Source organism: Sus scrofa, chromosome 6 (assembly GCF_000003025.6).
Source record: "Sus scrofa isolate TJ Tabasco breed Duroc chromosome 6, Sscrofa11.1, whole genome shotgun sequence".
Taxonomy (NCBI): domain Eukaryota; kingdom Metazoa; phylum Chordata; class Mammalia; order Artiodactyla; family Suidae; genus Sus; species Sus scrofa.
In genome coordinates this window covers 64,832,826-64,852,983 of record NC_010448.4, presented here as the reverse complement: position 1 = coordinate 64,852,983, position 20,158 = coordinate 64,832,826, and the positions used below count along the sequence as shown (strand labels likewise).

Here is a 20,158-nt window from a genome sequence, read left to right as displayed (position 1 = left end):
TCTGGCTGACAGTCCAAACCTTTCCTGTTGGCCAACAAAAGACCCAGACCCCGTGCAGGTGCTATCTAGATGTGCCCCCCTTCTCCCAGATGTTCCCCTGATGCTGTGAGCGGGGGCCTGTCCGCGAGCGGGGGCTGCCATGTCTCTTGGCCTCCGTGCAGGGTCAGGGCCTGTTCAGCGTGAGCGGGCAGGTGGCTGTTCCTGGCCAGGGCGGCCTCGCACAGACCCAGCTCTCTGCGCTCGGGCTGCCGGCTGTCAGCCGTGCCGAGAACACGCTGTCCGCTGGCTGCTCTCGGCCCCGGGCACGCGCCCCTCGGCTGACACCCCGCCTGGCCGGCCGGGGCTGCTGGGCATCCGTCCGTCCTTGGCCTCTGCGGAATGGGGGACTGGGGGAGCGAATGAGCCCCGCCTCCAGCGCCCCCTCCCCGGTGTACAGGTCAGTCTGTCCCAGGTGTCCTTCTGAGCCTCCTTCCAGAGCAGCCATGGAGCTGCCCTTTGGTCTGCCCTCCCACGGAGGGTACCCTGGACACGTTTTTTTTTGTTTTTTGTTTTTTTTTTTTAAATCTCAAAAGAGCAGGGATTCCAGGATCAGCTGGTCTGGGGAAGAGCCCATGGCTCCAGCCCACCAGCTCCTCCAGCGTGGACGTGAGCCACAGAGACCACCCTCCCTCACCGCCCCCTGACGCCTGTGGAGAACCACGGAGCTTCTGGGAGCCAGATTCTGGCAGCAGGGGTCGGGGTGCAGGGGAACAGAGGAGGGGCGGGGGCTGTGGCCGGTGGGCACATGCCAGGGCAGTGGAGCTAGCCCAGAAGATGGGGAGAGGCCGTCAGCAGTGGCGAGGCTGTACAGGCCCCACCATGGGCACGCTCAGATGCAGGCGGGGCTTTGGTTTGCCTCTGTGGGCAAGAATGGATGCAGGTGCCAGCAAGGTGTCTGGACGGGGGCCGGCGGGTGTGGGGGGGGCTGCAGGATGGGGCAGGGCAGGCTCCCTCAAATAAGCCCTGGTCCCTAAGTGGCTACAGTCTGCTCTGTCCACCCACACGTTGGCATGCCCTGGGGGGGCGCCAGGGGCCAGAGGTCAAGTGGCTGGGCCCCGGTTCCCCACCATCAGCAGAGGGCCGGGCACCACACTAGGTTCCCCTGAGGCCTTAAACACAGACTAAGCCTCTGAGGAAGAGCTGTTGTCCCCATCTTCACAGACGAGAAAGACCTCAGAGAGGCAGCATAAGCTTCCCACAGGGGCGCAGCCGGCACAAGGGGGGACACAGGCGTCAGGTGGTGGCTGCCGGTCCTGTGGGGATTGACGTGAGTGGGGCCTGCGGGCAGGGCTGTGCAGCCACTTCACCAAGGAATGACTGAAGGCAGCCAGCCCCGGGTGGACCTGCCTGGCCCCTGATCCCGTCACCCAGGCACCTGCCGGAGCAGGGTTCCCACGGCAGCCGTGCTTGGTGCTGACAGAGCCCAGAGAAATAAGGGCAAAGCCCCAGCCCCAGCCCCCTTCCAACCTGCAAGCCACCTTGTTGCTGTTTTTGGCTGTGCCCATGGCACAGGAAAGTTCCTGGGGCAGGGACCGAACCAAGCCACAGCAGTGACACCACCAGATCCTTGACCTGCTCAGCCGCCAGGGAACTCCACAAAGCCACCTTGTTAACAGCTCAGCGCCTTAGCGGACCTCACAGCAAACGCACACCCAGCAGATGGCAAGTCCCTGGTCCTTGACCCAGAATTGCAGGCCCTCAGAGAGGTCCGGCCTCTCACTCCTGCCAGCTCCTGACCCAAGCAGCACCCCTGTCCAGGCCCCCCCAAGGGCTGGGCCACAGGCCTCCTCCACCAGCCCTCAGTGTGCCCTTGCCTTGTCATCTGCGTTGGGCAGCACCCCCCATCCAGGGCCCCCAGGGCTGGGACCCAGGCCTCCTCTGCCAGCCCTCAGTGTGACCTTGCCTTGTCGTCTGCGTTGGACGCCAGGGGGACGTGAGCAGAGCTGGGGCAGGGCCTGGGCTGACACCTTCCCTGGGGCTGCAGGTGTCGGGGGAAGGGTGGTGGTTTGCAAGGAGCCCTCTCTGCCTGGACCACCCCAAATCTGTCTCCTTCAAGAGAGACGAGACTGCAGGTCGCCCCCAGCTCGGGACTCTGACCTCTGCTGAGCGATCCCAACCAAGGCTCGAATCCTCCCCCAGGCCTGAGACGGTCTCTGCAGACACTGGGCGGCTGCGGGGCTCCGGGCCCACCCTGGATGCAGCTTGGCCCTTTCTGTCACCGTTTCCTTCCTTTCTTTCTCCCTCCCTCCCTCCCATTCTTTCTTTTTCTTTATTTTCTTTCTTTTTTTCTGTCTTTCTTCACTTTTTTTAGGGCCGCACCTGCGACACATGGAGGTTCCCAGGCTGGGGGTCTAATCGGAGCGACACCTGCCAGCCGACACCACAGCCACAGCAACGCAGGATCCAAGCCACGTATGCAACCCACACCATAGCTCACAGCACCGCCAGATCCCCACCCACTGAACGAGGCCACGGATCAAACCCACATCCCCACAGATCGCAGTCAGGTTTGTGAACTGCTGAGCCATGAAGGGAACTCCGTCTGTCACCACTTTCTGAAGGGGGTAGCCTGGGTCTGGCCCTGACCCCACCTCGGAGGCCCTGCCCTCTTGTCCTGGCTCCAGCGGGAACTCCTACCCAGGGGTGCCATGTCCAGCTGAGCTCCAGGCACAGGACAACATGCTCGTGGCCTGGGTCATTGAGAGAGCACTGGAGGGGGTGCCCACCAGGCAGAGACTGGCAGGAAGAGGCTGCTGGGTCCACGCACGTCAGCAGCCTTGGCGCTGGCTCCCGAGAGTCTCCTCTGCCAGCTGTGAGCTGTGGGCTGAGCTCAGCTGGGTCTCCACAGGCCCTTGTCCTGAGACCCTGTCCCCAGAGGGCACTCACATCAGTCACAAGAGCAGGTCAAGTGTGGCACCAACCGATGGCTCGTGACAAGCGGTCACTCTGCTTAGAAAGGGTACCGCTGGTGCGTCTGGAGGCCTCGCGAGAGCCAAGCGGCTCAGCGAACTGGCCACGCTCCCTGGAGAGCAGGAGAAAGGTGTGCAGAGCTCTGGGCTCCTGAATCTGATGCCTGTGCTTCCTGCAGAGGTCTGGGTTCCGGAGGAGGTGGCCAGGACCTGGGAGCAGTGTGTGAGCTGGGGTGGGGGGTGGGGGCTCAGGCCCTGCAGAAGGGTCCCCGGGGCAGGGGGGCCGGGCCGTCCCGGGGGAGGCAGGCACCTGGGGATGCGAGTGAGACTCCAGTGGCCTTGCCCGTGGCCCCCAGCTCCTCGCCCTGGTTTCTCTGGGGCTTTTCCTGCTGCAGGTGGAAGGAACACGCTCATTGCAAAGCTCTCCCAACCTTTCTGGCCAGTCTGCCCTCTCCTCCTGGACCAGCAGCTCCAAAGGCAGAGCTGGGTCTGAGCGGAAAACCAGCAACAGACCCCAGACGGCATCTATGAGAAGGAAGCGGTCAGTGAATGGGAGAAGCGTCCCCGGAGGGCTTACTGAGCAGCTGTCCTGGCCACTCTTCCTGGTGCCCGGCCCTGAATAGGGGGGGAGGGCAGCCCCCTTCAGCGTGGCCTGGGTCATCCAGGCAGAGGGTGGCCGGGCCCCGTGCCCAGGGCAATTCTCTGATCTTGGGGGCTGGTGGCTACTCTGTCCAACCTAGGAGATGACCTGGGGCCTCTAGCTATGCCCAGAGGGGGGCTGGAGATCAACAGAGTCCATGTCCTTGGGGCCACGTGGCCTGGTGGAGGGCAGCTCTTCCTCCGTAACCCTGGCACTGAAAAGCCAGGGGACGTGACCCCGGAGGAGAAAATCCACTCAACAGTCACAGCCACCCTGGGCACGTTCCCAGATCACTCCTGGAATCGACTCACCTCCAGGGCTCCAGACAAGCTAACAGCAAATGCTGCAAGTCCACCAGCCTATGGGAGCCTTCGAGAACGCTTCAAGAAGCTGAGGCTCCAGGCTCAGCCAATTCAAAAGCAGGGTACCTGGCAGGTACATGTCCCCACTCTCCAGCAGCCACTTGGGGCTGGAGGGAGGATGGCCTTCACATATGCTGGCTGGATTTTTTAGAATGTTCTCTCATGTTCTGAAAACCCAGTGTCCACGTGCAGCTGATCCTTCTGTGGCCCTAGGAGCTCGCTCATCCCCGGAGAGTGTCAGCCGTGTACGGGACCTGCCTCCTCTGCTTCCCTGCCGGGCTCCCTCCCCGTTCTCTGAAGCCAACGCTAGGCTCTGCCACCACAAGCCAGAGGTGGCTCTGCTCACTGACATCTGGGACCACTGTGGGCCGTACACAGACCTCGCCCGGACCCCAGATGACGGCCCCTCCGAGAAGCCACCTCAGGGACCCCGCTGCAGCGCGGGTGCCTCTGCTCCCTGGCGTCTCGCGCGGGGGACAATTGCAGGTCAGTTATTGGTTCTATGGGCGCATTTGTCTTTTATTCTCAATCCTTTTCCGTTACAGGAAAACCTGCATATTGACAGAATCGTACTAACGCACTTCAACTGGACCCCATCCATCAAGAATCCGTTTGTTAAGACGACCCCTGATAATCCTAAGTGAACACGGGGCGTCGCACATCTCCAGCGATGGCTGCGTGACGGATGCCGGGGTGAGGACGCGAGACCCGAGGTGGGGGAGGCGGGGGGGTGCGAGCCTGGGCTGAGGCTGACACGCGACCCCGCCCCATCTCCCGGGGGCAGGGGTGGCCTTTAATAACCTTCAGGCGGGAGGGTCAGAGAGCCTCGCCCCACCTGTCAACACGGAGCTGAGTTTTAATTCCGTGAACAACGTCAGGCAGCGCTTTCCAGGGACAGAGAAGGGACACCATGTGAAAAGGCAGCCACCAGCAGCCACCGTGCCTGTGGGACAATGACCTGGGGACAGAAGGTCTTTCCCAGGTCAAATTCTGGCCTCATCTAACCCCCCCTTTAATTACTCCACATGGTCTCTCTGCAGATATTTGAGGACCCTCTCACTTTTCGGATCCACAAACCCACACAGCTGGTGAAGCCAGAGGTACGCGGTTGTGACTCCTGATTGCAGCAACGGAGCTGCGACGGTGACATCGGCGAACCCGGCGCCCTGCGGAGGACCGGCGTGAGCGTGACGGTCTCCAGGAGTCCCCATTTGCCCGCAGAGCTCAGAGAGGCTGAGAGGCTCCTCCTGCGTCACACAGCTGGGAGGTGGCCGAGCGGGGGGGCCAGGGGGCTGTGTTTGGGAACGGGTGGGGGGCCGTGGGGAGGCGGGAGAGAGAGACGATGAAAGGGAGCTGTGCTTTCTTTCTCTCCCACAAAGAATGTTTCCGATCGGCCGCGAGGAGCCGGCGCAGAGCCCGGGTGCTGGGGCTGGGTCACAGCTGCCGCGCTGACTCGGGACCACCGTGCGTGGGGGCGCTGGGAGGCAGGGCGCCGCCAAACAAGACCGCACACTTTCCTAATGGGACCCAATTACAGCAACAGCTGTGCCGAGGAATTCCGCGCTGATCCGCTGTGGAAAATGCGCAGCCTTTGGAATCTCGCAGCATCCAGGCAACTGGCCGGGCAGCCAGGGGCCCCCAGGGCCTGGGCGTGCTGGGGGCAGGGGGTGGGCAGCCGGGTGAGCCAGCACAGCTAGGCCAGCCCACCCACCCCCACTCCACCTCGGATTTCCGAGCACACCCCGTGGGTCCCGCTCCTGCACCTCCAGCTCAGGGCCCGGCACCCTGACCATGAGGGAACGGGGGAGGGTCCCAGAAGCCAGCCCGCCTGCAGCTCAGGCCACCGCCCCGAGGGATGCTTCTCGGGGCTGCCCGGCTAAAGTGGGGCATTGGCAGGACCTCCTCTCCCACCCCCGGGCCTCCGCAGGGTGGGAGGGGCCCCAGGGCTGTACAGGGAGCCCTTGGTACCCGTGGCCCCGCAACCCAGCCTCATGCGCCTTGGCAGTTGGCACGATGCTGTCCGTGGCAACCCCCGTGACAAGGGGTGTGGGGTGCAGGCTGCTTCCAAGAACCCAGCGAGGCTGCTGCTGAGGAGGGAACCTCTCGTTTTGGGACCTGCCCCGAGGCTCAGATGCCACCCCATCCCCGGGGCGGGGGCAGACTGGGAGGGAGGAGGGCAGGAGGGGTACCAGGTCACAGCAAGGAGGGGGGTCGCAGGGCAAACCCAGCCCCTGGCCTGTGAGCTAAGAGGACCCTTATGTGTTTCAGGGGTTATGAAAGTAAAGAATATGCCACAGGGATCGCCAGTGGCCCCCCAGACCGGCCACGTTGCCTGCCTGGTCCTCTGCAGAGCTGTGTGCGTCCGCCTCCCCCTCCCCCACCCGGCTCAGGCGTCCCCAGAATGGAGGCAGGCAGTCTCGGGTCCTCAAAGAGGCGGCACAGGCTGGAGCAGGCTCTGTGGGCACGGAGGCTGTGCAGAGACAGCACCCCGAGCCTGAGCATCTCTGCTTAGTGGCCAAGAGACCCCGGCCAGGGAGCTGGTTCCCAAGAACACCTGATCCGGAACAGCTGCGGCGCCGCCCAGCCCCCGCCCCGCATTCTCAGCTGCAGCCTCCTGCCAGGAAGAGACGGTGTGAAATTGGGAGCAGGTTGAAACCACTCTGTTCCTGGCCTTTCTTTCTTTTCGTTTCTGTTTGTTTGCCAACAAGAAGTGCTCCCTCTGAGCCGTCACGAAGGAAACCTCCAAACACCCTTTGGAGGTCCTACCTGCAGCCCCTCGACCTCCCCGGATGTCTGGCCTCCCCCCGGGGAGGGGAGCCCTTCCCGGGAGCAGGTCTGGTGGCTGAGGGCCCGGCTCACTGGGGTTCTGGCCTGGGGCGCCGAGGAATGTGTGGGTGGGTGTCATAGCCTCAGGATGCTGGGGCATCCTGAAGGCCAGTCCCATGCTGCCCTCGCCACTGTTTTGGAGAGCCACCCGGATGGATGGTCGGCGGGGGGGGAGTCCTGTCTCTTGAGACCCTCAGCTCAGGAGCCTGAGTGAGTCCTCTGCTGAATTCACTATGTGATGACTCAGGGATCCCCACCAGCTGCAGGCGATGTGAGTGTCTCTCCTCGGGCCACAGCGACCCCCACCCCCACCCCCAGGGTACAGAGAAGGCGAAAGCCCACGAAAACCAGACACCACAGCACCCGCTGACCTCTGCACGGAGCGTGAGGCTAGTCTGCACCCCCCTTTCTAACTAACACATCACAGGCCCCGTGAGGTCAAGTCAGCCCCCCCAGCCCGGTCTGAGAACTGAAGTCTGGACCCCCCGCTCTCCGGGGCCTGCACCCAGCAGCCAAAGCCTCAGGACACGTGCACAGCCCTGCCTGCCTCCCTCCCTCCTCAGTCCTGCTGGTTTTCCTGCAACTTTCCTGCCAGAAGTAGGAAGGGGCAGCTGGAACCCAGTCCACAGACCCTGCGGGGGTGCGGGGGGAGCCCCAGCCCATCACCCGCGGGACCTGCAGGAGCCGTCGCAGGCTTGGGCCACAGGCAGGAGGTGACGCTGATGCTCGCTGGCCGTGCAGCGTGCCTGTCAGTTTAACATGACAAGGTCACCATCTGCCTGCGGGATAGACTCAGAAAAGTGACCCGATTCGTGCGGGAGGCAGAGAGGACACTGGGAGCGTGTGTGTCCCCAGGGCTGTCTGGGGGCCCCGCGGGCTGCGTGCCACCAGGGAACACTGTCCGGGCAGCCCGTGCCTGGGAGACCGTGGCCCTGGGCAAATGTGGACCGCCTCCTCAGAGGCGTTCTTGGACCCGGTAGGATTCTTAAAATTCTATTCTTGGAGTCGGGAGATTTTGTTCGGCAGCATAATTTATTTGCTTTTTCCAAAGATTGAGAGGAGAGCTGAGGTCTGCCAGGCTGTGAACCACACAAGGTCTGTGGGAGCACAGCCTGTGGGGGTGCGGCCAGCAGAGCCTGGACCCGGAGAGAGCGGGGGACAGAGAGAAAACTGGGGGAGAGAAAGAGACACAGACAGAGACAGAAATAGAGACAGAGAGAGATTGGGGGAGACAGAGAGAGGAGGGAGACAGAAGGAGGAGGAGAGACAGAGGGAGGGCCCGTGGTCTCGGGAGACCCACCTGGCAGAGGCCCTGGGAGCGGGGATACACCGTGGGTGGATGGGGCTCAGGGACAGAGCACGGGGTCCGACGCAGAAACCAGGGCCCCACCCGACCCCTTCCTGTCTGAGACACTCCCACGCCTCCCTCGCCGCGCCCGCAGTTTTGGTTGTTTTGTTTGTGTGGTCGAATGGTCTTGACCACGGCACATGCGTGAACCGAACAGACTCCTCTGGGTGGGGCTGACCCCGTTTGCAGAGCCACCAGCAGGTGGAAGCAGAAAACCTCTGGCCACCTCCCTCCCCCAGCCCCGCACCCGAGGCGCGTCATTTACGGAAGCAGACAATTTGCAGCCACCTCTGTGTTGATTCACTTTGCCTCCCTGGAGACCCTGGGCTTCTCCAGGCTTCAGTGGCCGGGAGAGGCCCCCGGCCTCGGACAGACCCTCTCTGGAGGCTCTTCGAGGAGGGCGGCCCCGGCGGGCAGATGGAATGGGTAAGGCCAGCAGACGGGGTGGCCTCCTGGCCGGGACTCTCTCTCGACTGGTTCTCCTCCAACGTTAAGAGGTGTTACTTGGACGGAACGGTAAGACTTGGGACGCAGCAAAGGCCACTTCTCGAGACAGGACTGGACGAGGCGTGAGCCTGGCCGGCTGGGCACCTGTGGGGGCTGAGACAGGAGGGGGCGGCGAGCTCCCCTGTCCTCCCCAAGCCCCATGCGGGGAGCCCCTGGGCTCAGCTTTTCTCGATCTTTGCGTGTGACCCGGCCAGGTCCCGCAGCTGGGCCCGGAGCCCCAGTCCCTGGGCCCCGATCTCCTCTGGCGTCGGCGGTGAGCGCGAGCGGCGGTCCTATCCCCGCGCACCGGGCTGTCGCCGTCTGTGCCCGAGCACCTCCACTCAGCAGCTCATGCCTGAGAGACGCCACAATCTTTTTACCCAATTTTCCAGCTGAGTTGCCTGAGGCCTGCGAAGGTCAAAGAGCTTGCCCGGGGTCACTGCGTAACACAGCTAAGCCTCTGGCCTCAGGACAAGGATGCGGGACTCCGGTTCCTGTTCCTAATCGCTTAACCAAAGGCTCTTTCATAAATAATCGAAATAGCAGGGCTTCGTTTTTCGTTCGAGGATGGACTCCCCAAGCCGCCACCGGGGCTGTGGTCGGCATGCACTGCCAAGCCCTCGCGGGGCGGAGGGGGCATGAGCAGAGGGGGACGAGGCATCCGTGAAGGCATCAATTTGTACCAGCCACCCCAAGGCCTGGAAAGAGGGTTGGATGGTGGGTCCACGCGGCGGGGCTGATTAGTCATGACCGACAGTTATGAGCCTATTATGAAACGTATGAATTCCCTCTTTGATGCCGCGAGCCTATGCTTAAAGTGCTTTATTAACTAACGTTAACCAATCCAATTAGCAAAAGACACTGTATCTGTGTAATGAGTCATTTGAGGCTTTGTTCTGTGCTGGCCCTAAAGAGGCAAGGCGTTGGACGTTGATTAGCCCAATGCTGCGCAAGGACGAGGGGTGTCGGGCTCGGCCCGAAGCATCCTCCGTCCCTGGGGTCCGTGAGGGCGCCCGGCCCGTCCACGGGCGGTGGGGGCTGACGTGCGCGGCCTTTCAGCGTCTCCAGTTGCTTCCTCTTGCATCCAAGCTCCCCTCTGCCATCGGCCTGGCCTTCCCATCAGGAAGGGGGAATATTTATTTTTATTATAAATGCAGAGGCCAATCCGTAAGGAACCTTGTCATTAAACACTCTGAGCCCAGTTCTGCAGAAAAGCTCCAAATCCAACTTTGAGGATCGATTGCACATTCTTTGTTTTTGCTTTTTTTTTCTAATCAGAAGCCAAGAGGAACAACTGCGGGGAGAGATGGGTTCGGGCGGCCTCGGCAGGCCGCTCCCCTGTTGACGTCTCCGAGCGAGCAGTCCCGTTTCAGAGATGCAGAGACGGCGGCGGCGGCGGCGGCAATGGGGCCAGACATTCCAGATGAGAGCGGCCGGCTGCAGGCTGCGGGTGCGCACGGTGCACGGGACTCAGAGCCAGGCTCACGTCCCCACCCGTCTGAAGATCCGGTTGCCCAGGGCGGACCAAGAGGGTCTCGCGCTGGGGGTGACCGTGCTGCATGTGCCCGGGCCCTTCCGTGCTCCCCGTGGAAGCCCCAAACTTTATTAGTGTGTAAAAGCACAGCACACTCTGTGACTCTGAGTAACCTTCCTGCTAAGCTCCGATCTGTGTTTAGTTATGAGGGCTCCCGAAAACGTGTAACCAGCCATCCCTGGGAGAGCTCCCCGCCGACCACCCTCGAGTTCTGGACGGGGAAGAAGTTGGCCTTCCTGGCACCTGGGCCACCTGAAGGCGGGAGCTGGTGTTTCGCCAAAGTGTCCTCGAACCCGCCCGCCTGCCCAGCACCGCCCACGCCCCACAGGCCGGTCCCCCTGAAGGAAGCCACAGCACGGGTCCAGGCGGGCAGTGCCTGCACCCCTGGGGCACAGATGCAGGCAAAGCACTGCACCCATTCCATTTGTCCCTCCAGAGGCAAAGACGGCCCTGCAGCGCCCGGCGCCCGTGCGTGTGGGCCCGTGGCCGCCTCTGCGGCATCCGCACGTCTGGGGCACCAGGAGCTCTGTCCGCAGATGCCACACTCCTGGGGGCGGAGCTGGGCTTCCGCTTGCAGCCCAGATGTTTGGGCAGCGAACAGACCTCCCTGACTTCATTCCAGGGCCCGTCTGAGATGGCTTTTGGCTCTGTCAGGGGCGATTCTCAGGCTTCTCTTTTTTTTCCCATTCCATCTTAGAAGAAAGTTAGAAGGCTTTAGGTCTCACAGGCTCCTCTCTTTTCTGGTCATGCTTGCTCTTCTTCTCAACTGCGAGCTCTCGTGTGTGTGCACACACGCGCGCATGCACACACACAGGCATGCCCGTTACAGCAGGTGGGGGAAGAGGCCGCCGGGGCCACGGAAGGCCGGGCAGACGAGGAGACCTGGGTGCAAACACTGCAGAAACCTCTTCAAAATATTTGGGTTTGTCCAAATCCTAAACCGCCGTTACCAGGCACTTTTCCCGCTAGTGTTTGAGCCCGCGGGTATTTTAAAGGAAATGAAATCCGTGTGTTTCTGATTTATTTATACTTAACTCATCAAAATGCTGTTTTAAAGAGCTATTTTGTGTCCAAAATGCCCTTTATGCCTTTTTTCCCTTCCAAAGTAAAAGCCTCCTTTTGCCAAGTTTGTGTGACCTTAAACACTCACATTTTCATGGTTCTTTCAAAAATCAGACTCGTCAAGTCCAAACAGACCCGAACCGAAACCTGCCCCCGCCACGTCCCCCTCCCTGGGGAACCAGCGCCAGGTGGGAAGGCAACGCCCCTTGGTCCCTGGCTTTTAGCCCTGTGGCTCTGACCCCAGCGGCAGTCCCCGCACCCCATTCACTGGAGCCCCCCGGGCTACGTCCAATGAGAAATCAGCAAATTTGCCACAGACACGGACCCAGGTCCAGGGTTTTACCGGCCCCTCCAGAGCTCTCGCTGGACCAGCTCAGGGTCACCGCGGGGTGCGGCCCCACCTGCCCCGAGGATAAGGCACCGTCCACCCTGGTCCACCAACTCCTTTGCCTCAGTGTCCCCGAGCGCACGATCCCGATGCAGGTTTATGCCACTTCAGACCCGGAAAACCTTTTCCCTCCACAAAGAGAAGAAAAGGCGGTGGCCACGGCCCCGAGCATGTGCACGAGGCGGGGTGCAGAGCCCCTCGGCAGGCCGGGTCACCTGGGGAGCGACAAGCCTCCAGGGGGATAAACAAATGCAGTCGCGGCAACACTGTCGCCTGACCGCTCACAGGGGGCTCAGTGATAGGCTTTGGGGTGTGATATTTATTTCTGGCCGATTTCATGCAATGGACTTCAATTATGAATTTGATTGCTTTTTTGCACATGATATAAAATCCTTTATCCTCGTGGCATTTAATTGTGTTTCCCTGGCAGACTTGGTATTCATCATGGCCCTGCTGTCCCCAGCCCCAAAGATAAACCATCCAAGGGGCAATAAATGTCCACTCTGATTATTGATGCTTTCAGGGAAATTGATTATCTATTTGAGGGGCAGAGCAGGCTGATGGATTACTGCCTCCTTCCCTCGCACAAGAGCTTCTCTGAAAGACAAATCTCTTGATTGGTGCAATGGATTTTCTATTATATTTAAAATTTTCCAAAGTGACACCTTTTATCTTCATCTTTGGAAATGGAGGAACAGCTTCTGATGGGGCTGAGAATCCCCTGTCACCCACTCGCTCAAAGCATTTAGAGCTGAGAAAAGCCATGAGATAGAAACTCAGAGCGTGAAGTGGGGGTGGGGGTGGGGGGGCCTTATTCTGGAAGTACATCCGATGTCCCGCGGCCGAGCGCAGCTGCCCATGTGACGTCCCCACCACGTCTCCGGTTTACTGAGAAGTTCGTTCTCAGCATCGGGACATTAAGGCGTGGCCCGAATATTCAAATGCATGGAGTTTTTCTTTTCTTTTTTTCTCTTTTTCCTGCGTCCCACGAGAAGAACAGCAAGCTCTGGATAAGTTTAATTTGATCCAAAGGGAAAAAATCCAAGCGATTTCGTGATGGATTTAACACCACAAACGTCAACGGCCAGACTGGCTCTCTCGCTTTTGTCACGATTGTTCGAAAGCGTAGCGTGTGGCGTTTGAGCACCTGTGCGGGGTGCTGCCCTCCTGGGCCCGGATGGAGCCCAGACAAGAGATGAACTTCGGCTCATCAGCGTCGCTTCTATTAGTCAGAGATAACAGGTGTTATAAACGTGAGAAACATTTGCTTCCACAAAAATCAATAGCGTCTCCGTAGTCAGCCCTGTGATTAGCTGTACCCTGGTTACGATTAGCCCAGGCTGTGTTCAGTTCGCGTGATAATCCCCTAACCGCAGAAAGGGGCCTTGATTTTGGCAGCGGCAGAGGCAGGAAGGGTCATTTTGGTTTCATCCGGGCACATGGCAGATGCAGGCGGGTGTTGTTGCGGCCCTGCTCGCTCTGGGTCCTAGAGCTGTGGCTTCTGTGGCTGATTTGAACGGCCCTCGGGTTCCCTCCGTGAAAGCAGCAGCCCCGGGCTATGACCCCGGGTGGGCAAGCTGCCGTGTTCTCCAGTTCCCTTTGGATGCTAAATGCCCAAGCTTCGGGGTTTGGAAACTGTCAGCTGGGGTGTCATGGGCAGGTGTGGTCAGAGGCACAGAACCTCTGTAGCCACAGCACTGGGGACCGGAGCTCTGCTTCTGGTTCCCGACCCCAGCCCCACACTGGAAATATCCAGAAGCTTTGTAAAATGCCGATGCCTGGACCCACCCCTGCTCTCGTGGATGCCATGGCGTGGACCAGGAGGGCCCAGGCATCGTCATTTGTAAACTCTCCCAGGGACCTTGCCCTGTAGGGGGCTGGGGGGCAAGCCTGCTCCACGGGTATCTGGAGTGTCCCACCTCCTGAGCCCGTGGAGAAAGGGGGGACGGTGGACGACAGGCGGAGAGCCCCCAGCCTCATGGTGGAGGGAAGCAGAGGGGCCTTCCCAGGAAAAGGAGGCACCCCTGCCCTGGGCCTGCATGGAGCCTTGGGGCCGCAGGTGGGGGGCCGCCCACCCCCTGCAGGCCTGGCCTCTGTGGCCCCGGCTCATCCACCCAGGCTGCTTGCTTTGTGGGGGAGGGGCCTCCTGAGCTCAAGGTCCTGGACCTGCCGCCGAGGCACCTGCCACCACCCTCCTTCCCTTCGGCTCCAGCTGCAGGTCCGCAGGCTCTGTCGGGGAACAGTGGGCTCTCTGGGGTCCGGAGCAGACCCAGGGTCCGCAGAACAGAAGAGCCATGAGCCACGGTCACCCCCTCCCGGCCAGGCTTCCCAGCGCAGGCTTCCCCACCAGCCAGCTAGGAGAGACGCTCCCAGGTCCTGAGCCGAGGGAGGGGAGGCGAAGTCCCCGGGAAGGACACACGTGTGCATGGCTGCGTGTACGTGTGTGCGCGTGGGGGGAGGCCTGTGCTATGCCTGTGAGCACGCAAGTCCCGTGGGCCCAGGCTCTGGCCAGCTCGGGCAGAGTGGGAAGGGGCCGGATGCAGAAGGCCCAGCCTGCCTCTGCTCCTTGGGAACAGCGCCGTGCGCTTTGTATATCCGAGGCCAGGCGTTTCCATGATTGATGGCGCGGGCAGTCACTCTTTATTTTTGCTGAAGAAAATACAGTGCTTACAGACGGGGTCCACTCGGGACAAAGGGTTCCTACAACGACGCGGGCCCAGGCATTCTTCCCTTATTTGCACAAAGACAACGCGTGCAGGCAGCTCTTCACATCTTGCTGAAAAAGTCCCACATACATTATGCGGTGTGATTACCCCCTTGCATGGCGAGGCAGCTCAGAGAGGTTGAGTGACTCGTCGGAGACCACACAGCAGGAGCCTGCACTGGGCACTGGGCGGAGCCAAGTCCAGGCCTCTGCTTCCGTCCACCAGAGGCTGTTTCTCTAGATGGAGACAGTGGGGCCCTGCCTGGACACTTCCTACAGCGCCTCCTTCTATGCCACCGTCGCACATGGCGGCCTAAAGCCGGCATCAGCAGTGGCCATTCCAGGGCCGGCCCTTGCCTGAACCATCACCGCTGTCCACCCAAGGGACCTCTGGGCTGTCAGAGGCTGTTCCCCAGATCGAGTCTGGCGGACTTGACGGCAGAGACCCTGCGTCCTGGTGCAGCGTGGGTGCTCGAACTGCTGAGTGTCCAGTGGCTGACAGATGCTGGCTTCGCTGGGGCCTGGTGGTTTTCCCACGGCTGGGCTGGGCCAGGCTCCTGACCTGTCTCGCCTAGGTGGCCTGTCTCTAAGAGGTCCCGGTGAGGACCTTCTTGGGGGAGGTGGGGCAGGGGGAGCGTCGGCCTCGAGGAGGCACACAGACGCGGCCTCTGTGCTTCCAGATCCCCTTTCATCTCTGGGCTCCCACCTGCCCGGCTGCCTTGGGACCCCATCCATCGGCACTGCTTCAAGGCTGGGCCCTTCTGGACCATTCCAGGGGTCCCCATCCACCTGGCCTATCAGGCAGGGGAGAACCACAGGCAGCCCGGTGGGCAGCGGACCCGGAGCCCTGGCACTGGCAGCAGGTCCTGGCTCGCTCAGCCTGAGGCAGCTGGTGCTGCTCCGGGGCTGTTCCAGGCTGCATGGGACCAGGCTCCATGCCCGCCGAGCTGACTGGATGCAGGCAGGCCTGCAGGCACCCCCTGGATGGCCCTGTTGGTGCGTGTGAGCTGGATCAGGCTCGTGGGCTGCCCCAGCTGACGGCTAAGGCGCCGAGAATGGCTCCGCACACGTGAACCGGAGGGGAGCCTGGCCACACAGAGGAAGATGGACGGCCGGCGTGGGCCGCACGCAGCCCAAAGTGCCTGCACCCCTACGCCCGTGGGCGCTGGTGACCGCCTGCCCAGATGAGGCTGAGGGTGCGGACGCAGGCAGGAGCTCCGCCTGGGGCTTCTCCTGTCTGGGGTTACGTGGTCAATGGGTTTCAGGAGACCTCCATTATTTCCTCAGCGTTGAACATCTGCGGCCAGCATGGCTGCCCCTGCCTCCCCGAGGGGCCCCACCGGTCTGGATCTTCACTCTGCACCGACTTCGTGGACCCCGGGTCCTCGGACCTGGAGGGGGTCAGCTGTTCTGGGACATCCCCCCCAGTCTCTCCCACGTGGGGGAGACAGCGCCTGAGATCCGGGGCCGGGTGTGGGGGGGGGGTCCCCCTCCTCCCTGGGGAAGCGGCGGGGGTGGTCAGGTTGCCCTGGTGGGCGGTGTCGGGCCGGCCCCTCTCCCAGGCCGGTTCAGTGATTAACTCCGGTAGGGACCTTATCTCGCACGCATCTCCAGGGTGCAGGGCTGCGGCCGGGCGCTGGGGCACCGTCACCATCCTGCCCCCAAACCGCACAAACGGGCCCGGCAATCATTAACCGGCCCGGCCCGAGGACGAGCCTGCCCCACCGAAGGCACGCTGGCCCCCGCCCCCTCCTCCCACGCTCGGACCCCTTCCCCCGCCCCGGCTCCGAGGGGGAAGAGCGGAGAGCAGGTCCTCTGGGAGCTGGCACGGCAGACAATGTGTGTCTTGTGTGAGTAATTTAGCGCTGTGGCCAGTCAATCTGGTTTCTGGGCCCGCTGCCCTGACCCTCTTTAGAGAGGCCCGCTCTCGCCGGCACAGTGTGAAACATTTCCTTTCACTGCGCTGACACTCTGCAGATTGAGACGTCAGCCCGGTCCAACTGCAGCAAATTAGCAATTTTTCTTTTGCTAATTGGAAATAAAAATGTTTGCCGAGGGAGCCGTTTGTCGGCATGCGGTTTTGGGTTTCTGTGCACCAGGAGGCTGCGTGGAAAACGCATCCTGAGGCCCTGCCCACCCCGGGGCGCCCCTCACCCCCAACTCTAAGGGCCCTTGTGGCTGCAGGCTGTGGACACACCCGTGCCTTGCAGCTCACCTGGGACCTGGGGGACCCTCTCGGCCCGGACCCCTCCTCCGGGAGAGCTGCCCCCAGGGCCGCTGCCCCCCGCTTCAGAAAGCCCTTAGAATTGGGCCGGTTGCAAAACTGTCGGGTGAGCTGGTGAGAAAGCCCTTTGCCTGGGGGGTGGGGTGGGGTGGGGGGTAGGGAGCAGAAAATCGAGGCTCAAGCGCCAGGCAGCCCCCACCTTTCCCAAGCACGGAACACACTCCAAAAGAGCCAGCTGGGTTATCTGTTTCTGAGCCAGTGCATGGAGGCTGCACCCTTGCCCCGGCATGCCCCCCAGAGGCCTGGCCTCCAGCCTCCAGGGCACTGGTCGTTGCAGCCACCCCTCGGTTCCAAGGGGGGCAGAGCCCCGGGCACTTAGGTTAAGGGGCAGAGGCGCCTGCCGGGCCAGAGAGGGAAGAAGGCCTCGCCTGCAGGTTGGAACAAAGGGAAAGGAGCCAGAGCATCCCTTCCCGAGGAAAGCGGGCCAGGACCTTCAGACCGAGGGCGGAGCTTCGGGAAGCAGACCCACGCACCCTCATCGGTGACAAACGCGCCTGTGTCCGTGCACGCGGGTGCAAGCCCTAGGGGGGGCATGCGCACGCGTGTGTGGCGTGGGCCGGGGTCCCGTCCCCAGGGTCGGGCGGTCCCCAGGGTCTCCTGGGAATAAGGCTGTCGGGCCAGCACGCAAAGGGTTACCGGTCCCCCCTCCCCGTTTTTCTGATAAAGCGTTTGACAGCCATGCCTAATAATTCTTTCTGCTGGGTTTTTTTCTTGATGTCTTTATGTGAATATGAAGCCGGAATGAAAGGCTTTGGGGGACCCCCGCGAGAGAGGAAAAGCAGGAACCAGGGAGGAAGAAAGACCGTGCGGGGGGCTCCCCGCCGCGAGCCGGCATCTCCTCCGGCAGTCCGCGCCTTGGCTTCAGAGGCCCTTTGTAAGTGGAAACGAGTCTTCTTCACTCGGCCAGGACAATAGGTGTTTTGTCAGAGGGGGCCGGGTGGGGGAGACCGCGGCAGCGAGGGGCTAGCCCCCGGGGCCTGCAGATGTTGGACGAAGGATGATTTATTGCTCCAGTGTCCTCAGTGGCATTTGGCTACCTTCCCAGACCCCGACGTCGGTGGCGGAGGAAGGCGAGAGGGGGCGGGGGAGGGGGCGGTGTGGCCGAGGGGGCCCCCGACACCTTGCTGAGGGGACGGCAGCGGGGAGCCCGGCGGCGGGCTGATGCTTCTAGGCGGGAGAGAGGGCAACACAGCCGGCCCCAGGCGGAGCACAGAGAACTTGGGGAAACCGGGCTGTCTGTCGAGAACAGGCCCACATTTACCGCGGTGACAGCAAACCAGCGGCGTGGGACCTGGTGACAGAGGAGCAGTGACTAGGGTGCACATGCTTCCGCTCAGGAGTCACCAGCCTGAATGGGTGCTGGCACCAGCCACGTCCTTGCCGAGGTCCCAGGTGGCCGCCGGTGTCCCAGCCACTCCTGGGAGGTGCTGTCGTCCCTGCTAAGGAGCAGAGAGAGGGCAGCGGTTTTCCTCCGGGGCTCTGACCGGGCGCAAACCGGAGAAGCCGCAGACCCAGACCCGGCCAGGAGGGCTGTTCCCCCGGGGGCCCTGCTCCCGTTCCAGACCAAATAAGTCCGGAGGAGTCGGGCGTGGCTCCCGAACCCAGCGCCCGTCTGGGAGCCGCCTCGGCGTCCCTGGTGCCATGCCCACCAAGCCCCAGCGCCGGGCCGAGCGGGCGAGCGGGCACAGCGGCCACCGAGCCAAGGCGCTTCAGGGTCATTTCCAGGGAAAGCAAATTGCTGTCGGACAACTCCCTCAGCTCCGAACACCGCAGCTTCCTCGTGAGACCCCGCGTGCGGGAGAAACCCACGTCGGGCCTGGGCCCGTTTTGGGTGCAGCTTGGAAAATATGGGAACTTGGGTGTGGGAGGCCTGGAGGTGGGCACGCTACCCAGAATGGCGTCCCCAGGGCAGGGCTGGGTGTCCTTCCTCCCGTGCTTGCAGCTCTCCAGGCGGGACCAGCGCGGGACCCTGGCGTTACTCATGCGCAGGGCCCCGCGCCACCCCAGGCAGGGCTTGGGGCTGCCAGGGGACAGCGGCCCTGGAAGGGGTGGGGAGGGGCCGGGTGGTGGCGGGGGGCGGGGGGACGGTGGGCGCTTGTCCCTGAACTGACCGTTAGCAATCTGTCAGCTCCCGTTGGCTGCTGACGGCCGCTGGCCACGGTCCCACCCTCTGTGACATCGAGAGTCATTTTACCGACTTTAGCCTTAAGGCTGAGTCTGGGCTTTCATCCCACGAGGCCAGATGCGGCCTAAGGACAGTGTGGACCACAGCTGCCCCTCCGGGCCCCAGGAGACACCGAGACGCCCACCCACAGGCTCTGTGACAGGCGCGGGGTCTACCCGCCTAGGCTGGGCCCAGGACCCTGTGGGCCACTTGACCCTCTGGCACCCACAGGTCCGCGGGACAGCGTGGCCACGCACCGCCCTCCCAGGTGGCTGTCTGCAAAGCACACGGATGCGCCTTTGGGGGCGGGGGGCAGCTGGGACCCGCACGCATGCTCGGAGTGGCCACTGCCGGCCGGCTCGCAGCCCGTGGCGCTGATGTGCCGCTGCGCGGGCACAGACGTGAGAACCGCTGCGTACTCTTTGTTCCCCGGACACTATTTGGACACGGCCCGTCCAGCGTCTTGAGGGCCTGGCAACTGCCACCTCAGCACAAATATCCCCGACTTTTCACTAGGATGTGCTGGAACATTTTTCCCATGGAAAGAGAGTGTGGCCTTTGTGAGGGGGCACGGCCGGCCCGGATTACAGTACAGATTAATCCCAAACAAGAGACAAGCAAAACAGACAAAGAGCATCATACACTCCCCTTTTCAATGGATGTTTTCATAAATGTATGAATAATTTAAATTATCATTGCCGAGTATTTCTTCGAGTGTTTCAGGGGGAAAAATGCCTCCTCTTTTTTCTCCCTCGATTCTTTTCATTTTGTCTCATCTCTTTTATGTGCTGCATGGGCTGTTTTCTTGCCATCTGAATCGGCTGGGACAATGGGATGTGTGAGGCCGAGGGGCCGCGGAAGAATGCGGCCCTTGTTGCTGGTGCCGTGTTTGACGTTGATTAATGAGGGTGCGGACACGGGCAGAATCCGTGAGAGCCGGGGGAAGCAGCGGGCCCGAGGGCACCCCGAGGCGGAGGGCAGGGCTGGCAGGGAAGGCCACGGCCACGGCCACCCTTCCACGTCCTGTGGGCAGGAGGGGGGCCTGGCACTGGAGCCACCAGCACAGAGGGGCATGCGCCCTCGGAAGGGTCCCCCAAGGACAGGGCCCCAGGAGGGGTCCAGGCCCCCCATCTGCTCGGGGAGGGACAGCAAGCCACAGCCACTGGGCTGGGGGCACCTGCCAGGCCAGCCAGCTCCCGCCCTCTCGAGCACACAGTCCCCTGTCCTGAGGGGGCTGGCCAAGAGCACGCCCCTGAAGGGACCACTGCGTCTGGGCCTTGCGGAGCTGCCAGGAGACAGGCACCCCCGCCCCCCACACTGTCCAGCATCAGCTGCCAACAGGGGGCTGGCCTGCTCTGCTCGGTATCATCCCATCCCACACTGGTTCCCCCCGCTCAGCTACTACACACCTG

The 20,158-nt window shown here is 62.2% G+C and overlaps 2 protein-coding genes across 2 annotated transcripts in view; one reads left to right on the top strand and one right to left on the bottom strand.

The window, feature by feature from the left end:
- Positions 1 to 20,158, bottom strand: part of PRDM16 (PR/SET domain 16) — a 308,400-nt gene that overhangs the window by 159,597 nt on the left and 128,645 nt on the right.
- Positions 7,569 to 12,333, top strand: LOC110261082. The gene is made up of 2 exons (XM_021095210.1): positions 7,569 to 8,640; positions 9,889 to 12,333. The coding sequence occupies exons 1-2, from the start codon at positions 8,542 to 8,544 to the stop codon at positions 10,753 to 10,755; spliced, it is 966 nt and encodes a 321-aa protein (XP_020950869.1). The 5' UTR covers positions 7,569 to 8,541; the 3' UTR covers positions 10,756 to 12,333.

Excerpts from the sequence above, each read along its gene's own strand:
- LOC110261082 (XM_021095210.1), top strand. The coding sequence starts at position 8,542 with ATGGAATGGGTAAGGCCAGCAGACGGGGTGGCCTCCTGGCCGGGACTC. Across the intron at positions 8,641-9,888 it reads GGTGTTACTTGGACGGAACG|AAGCCAAGAGGAACAACTGC; the intron begins GTAAGACTTGGG and ends TTTTCTAATCAG.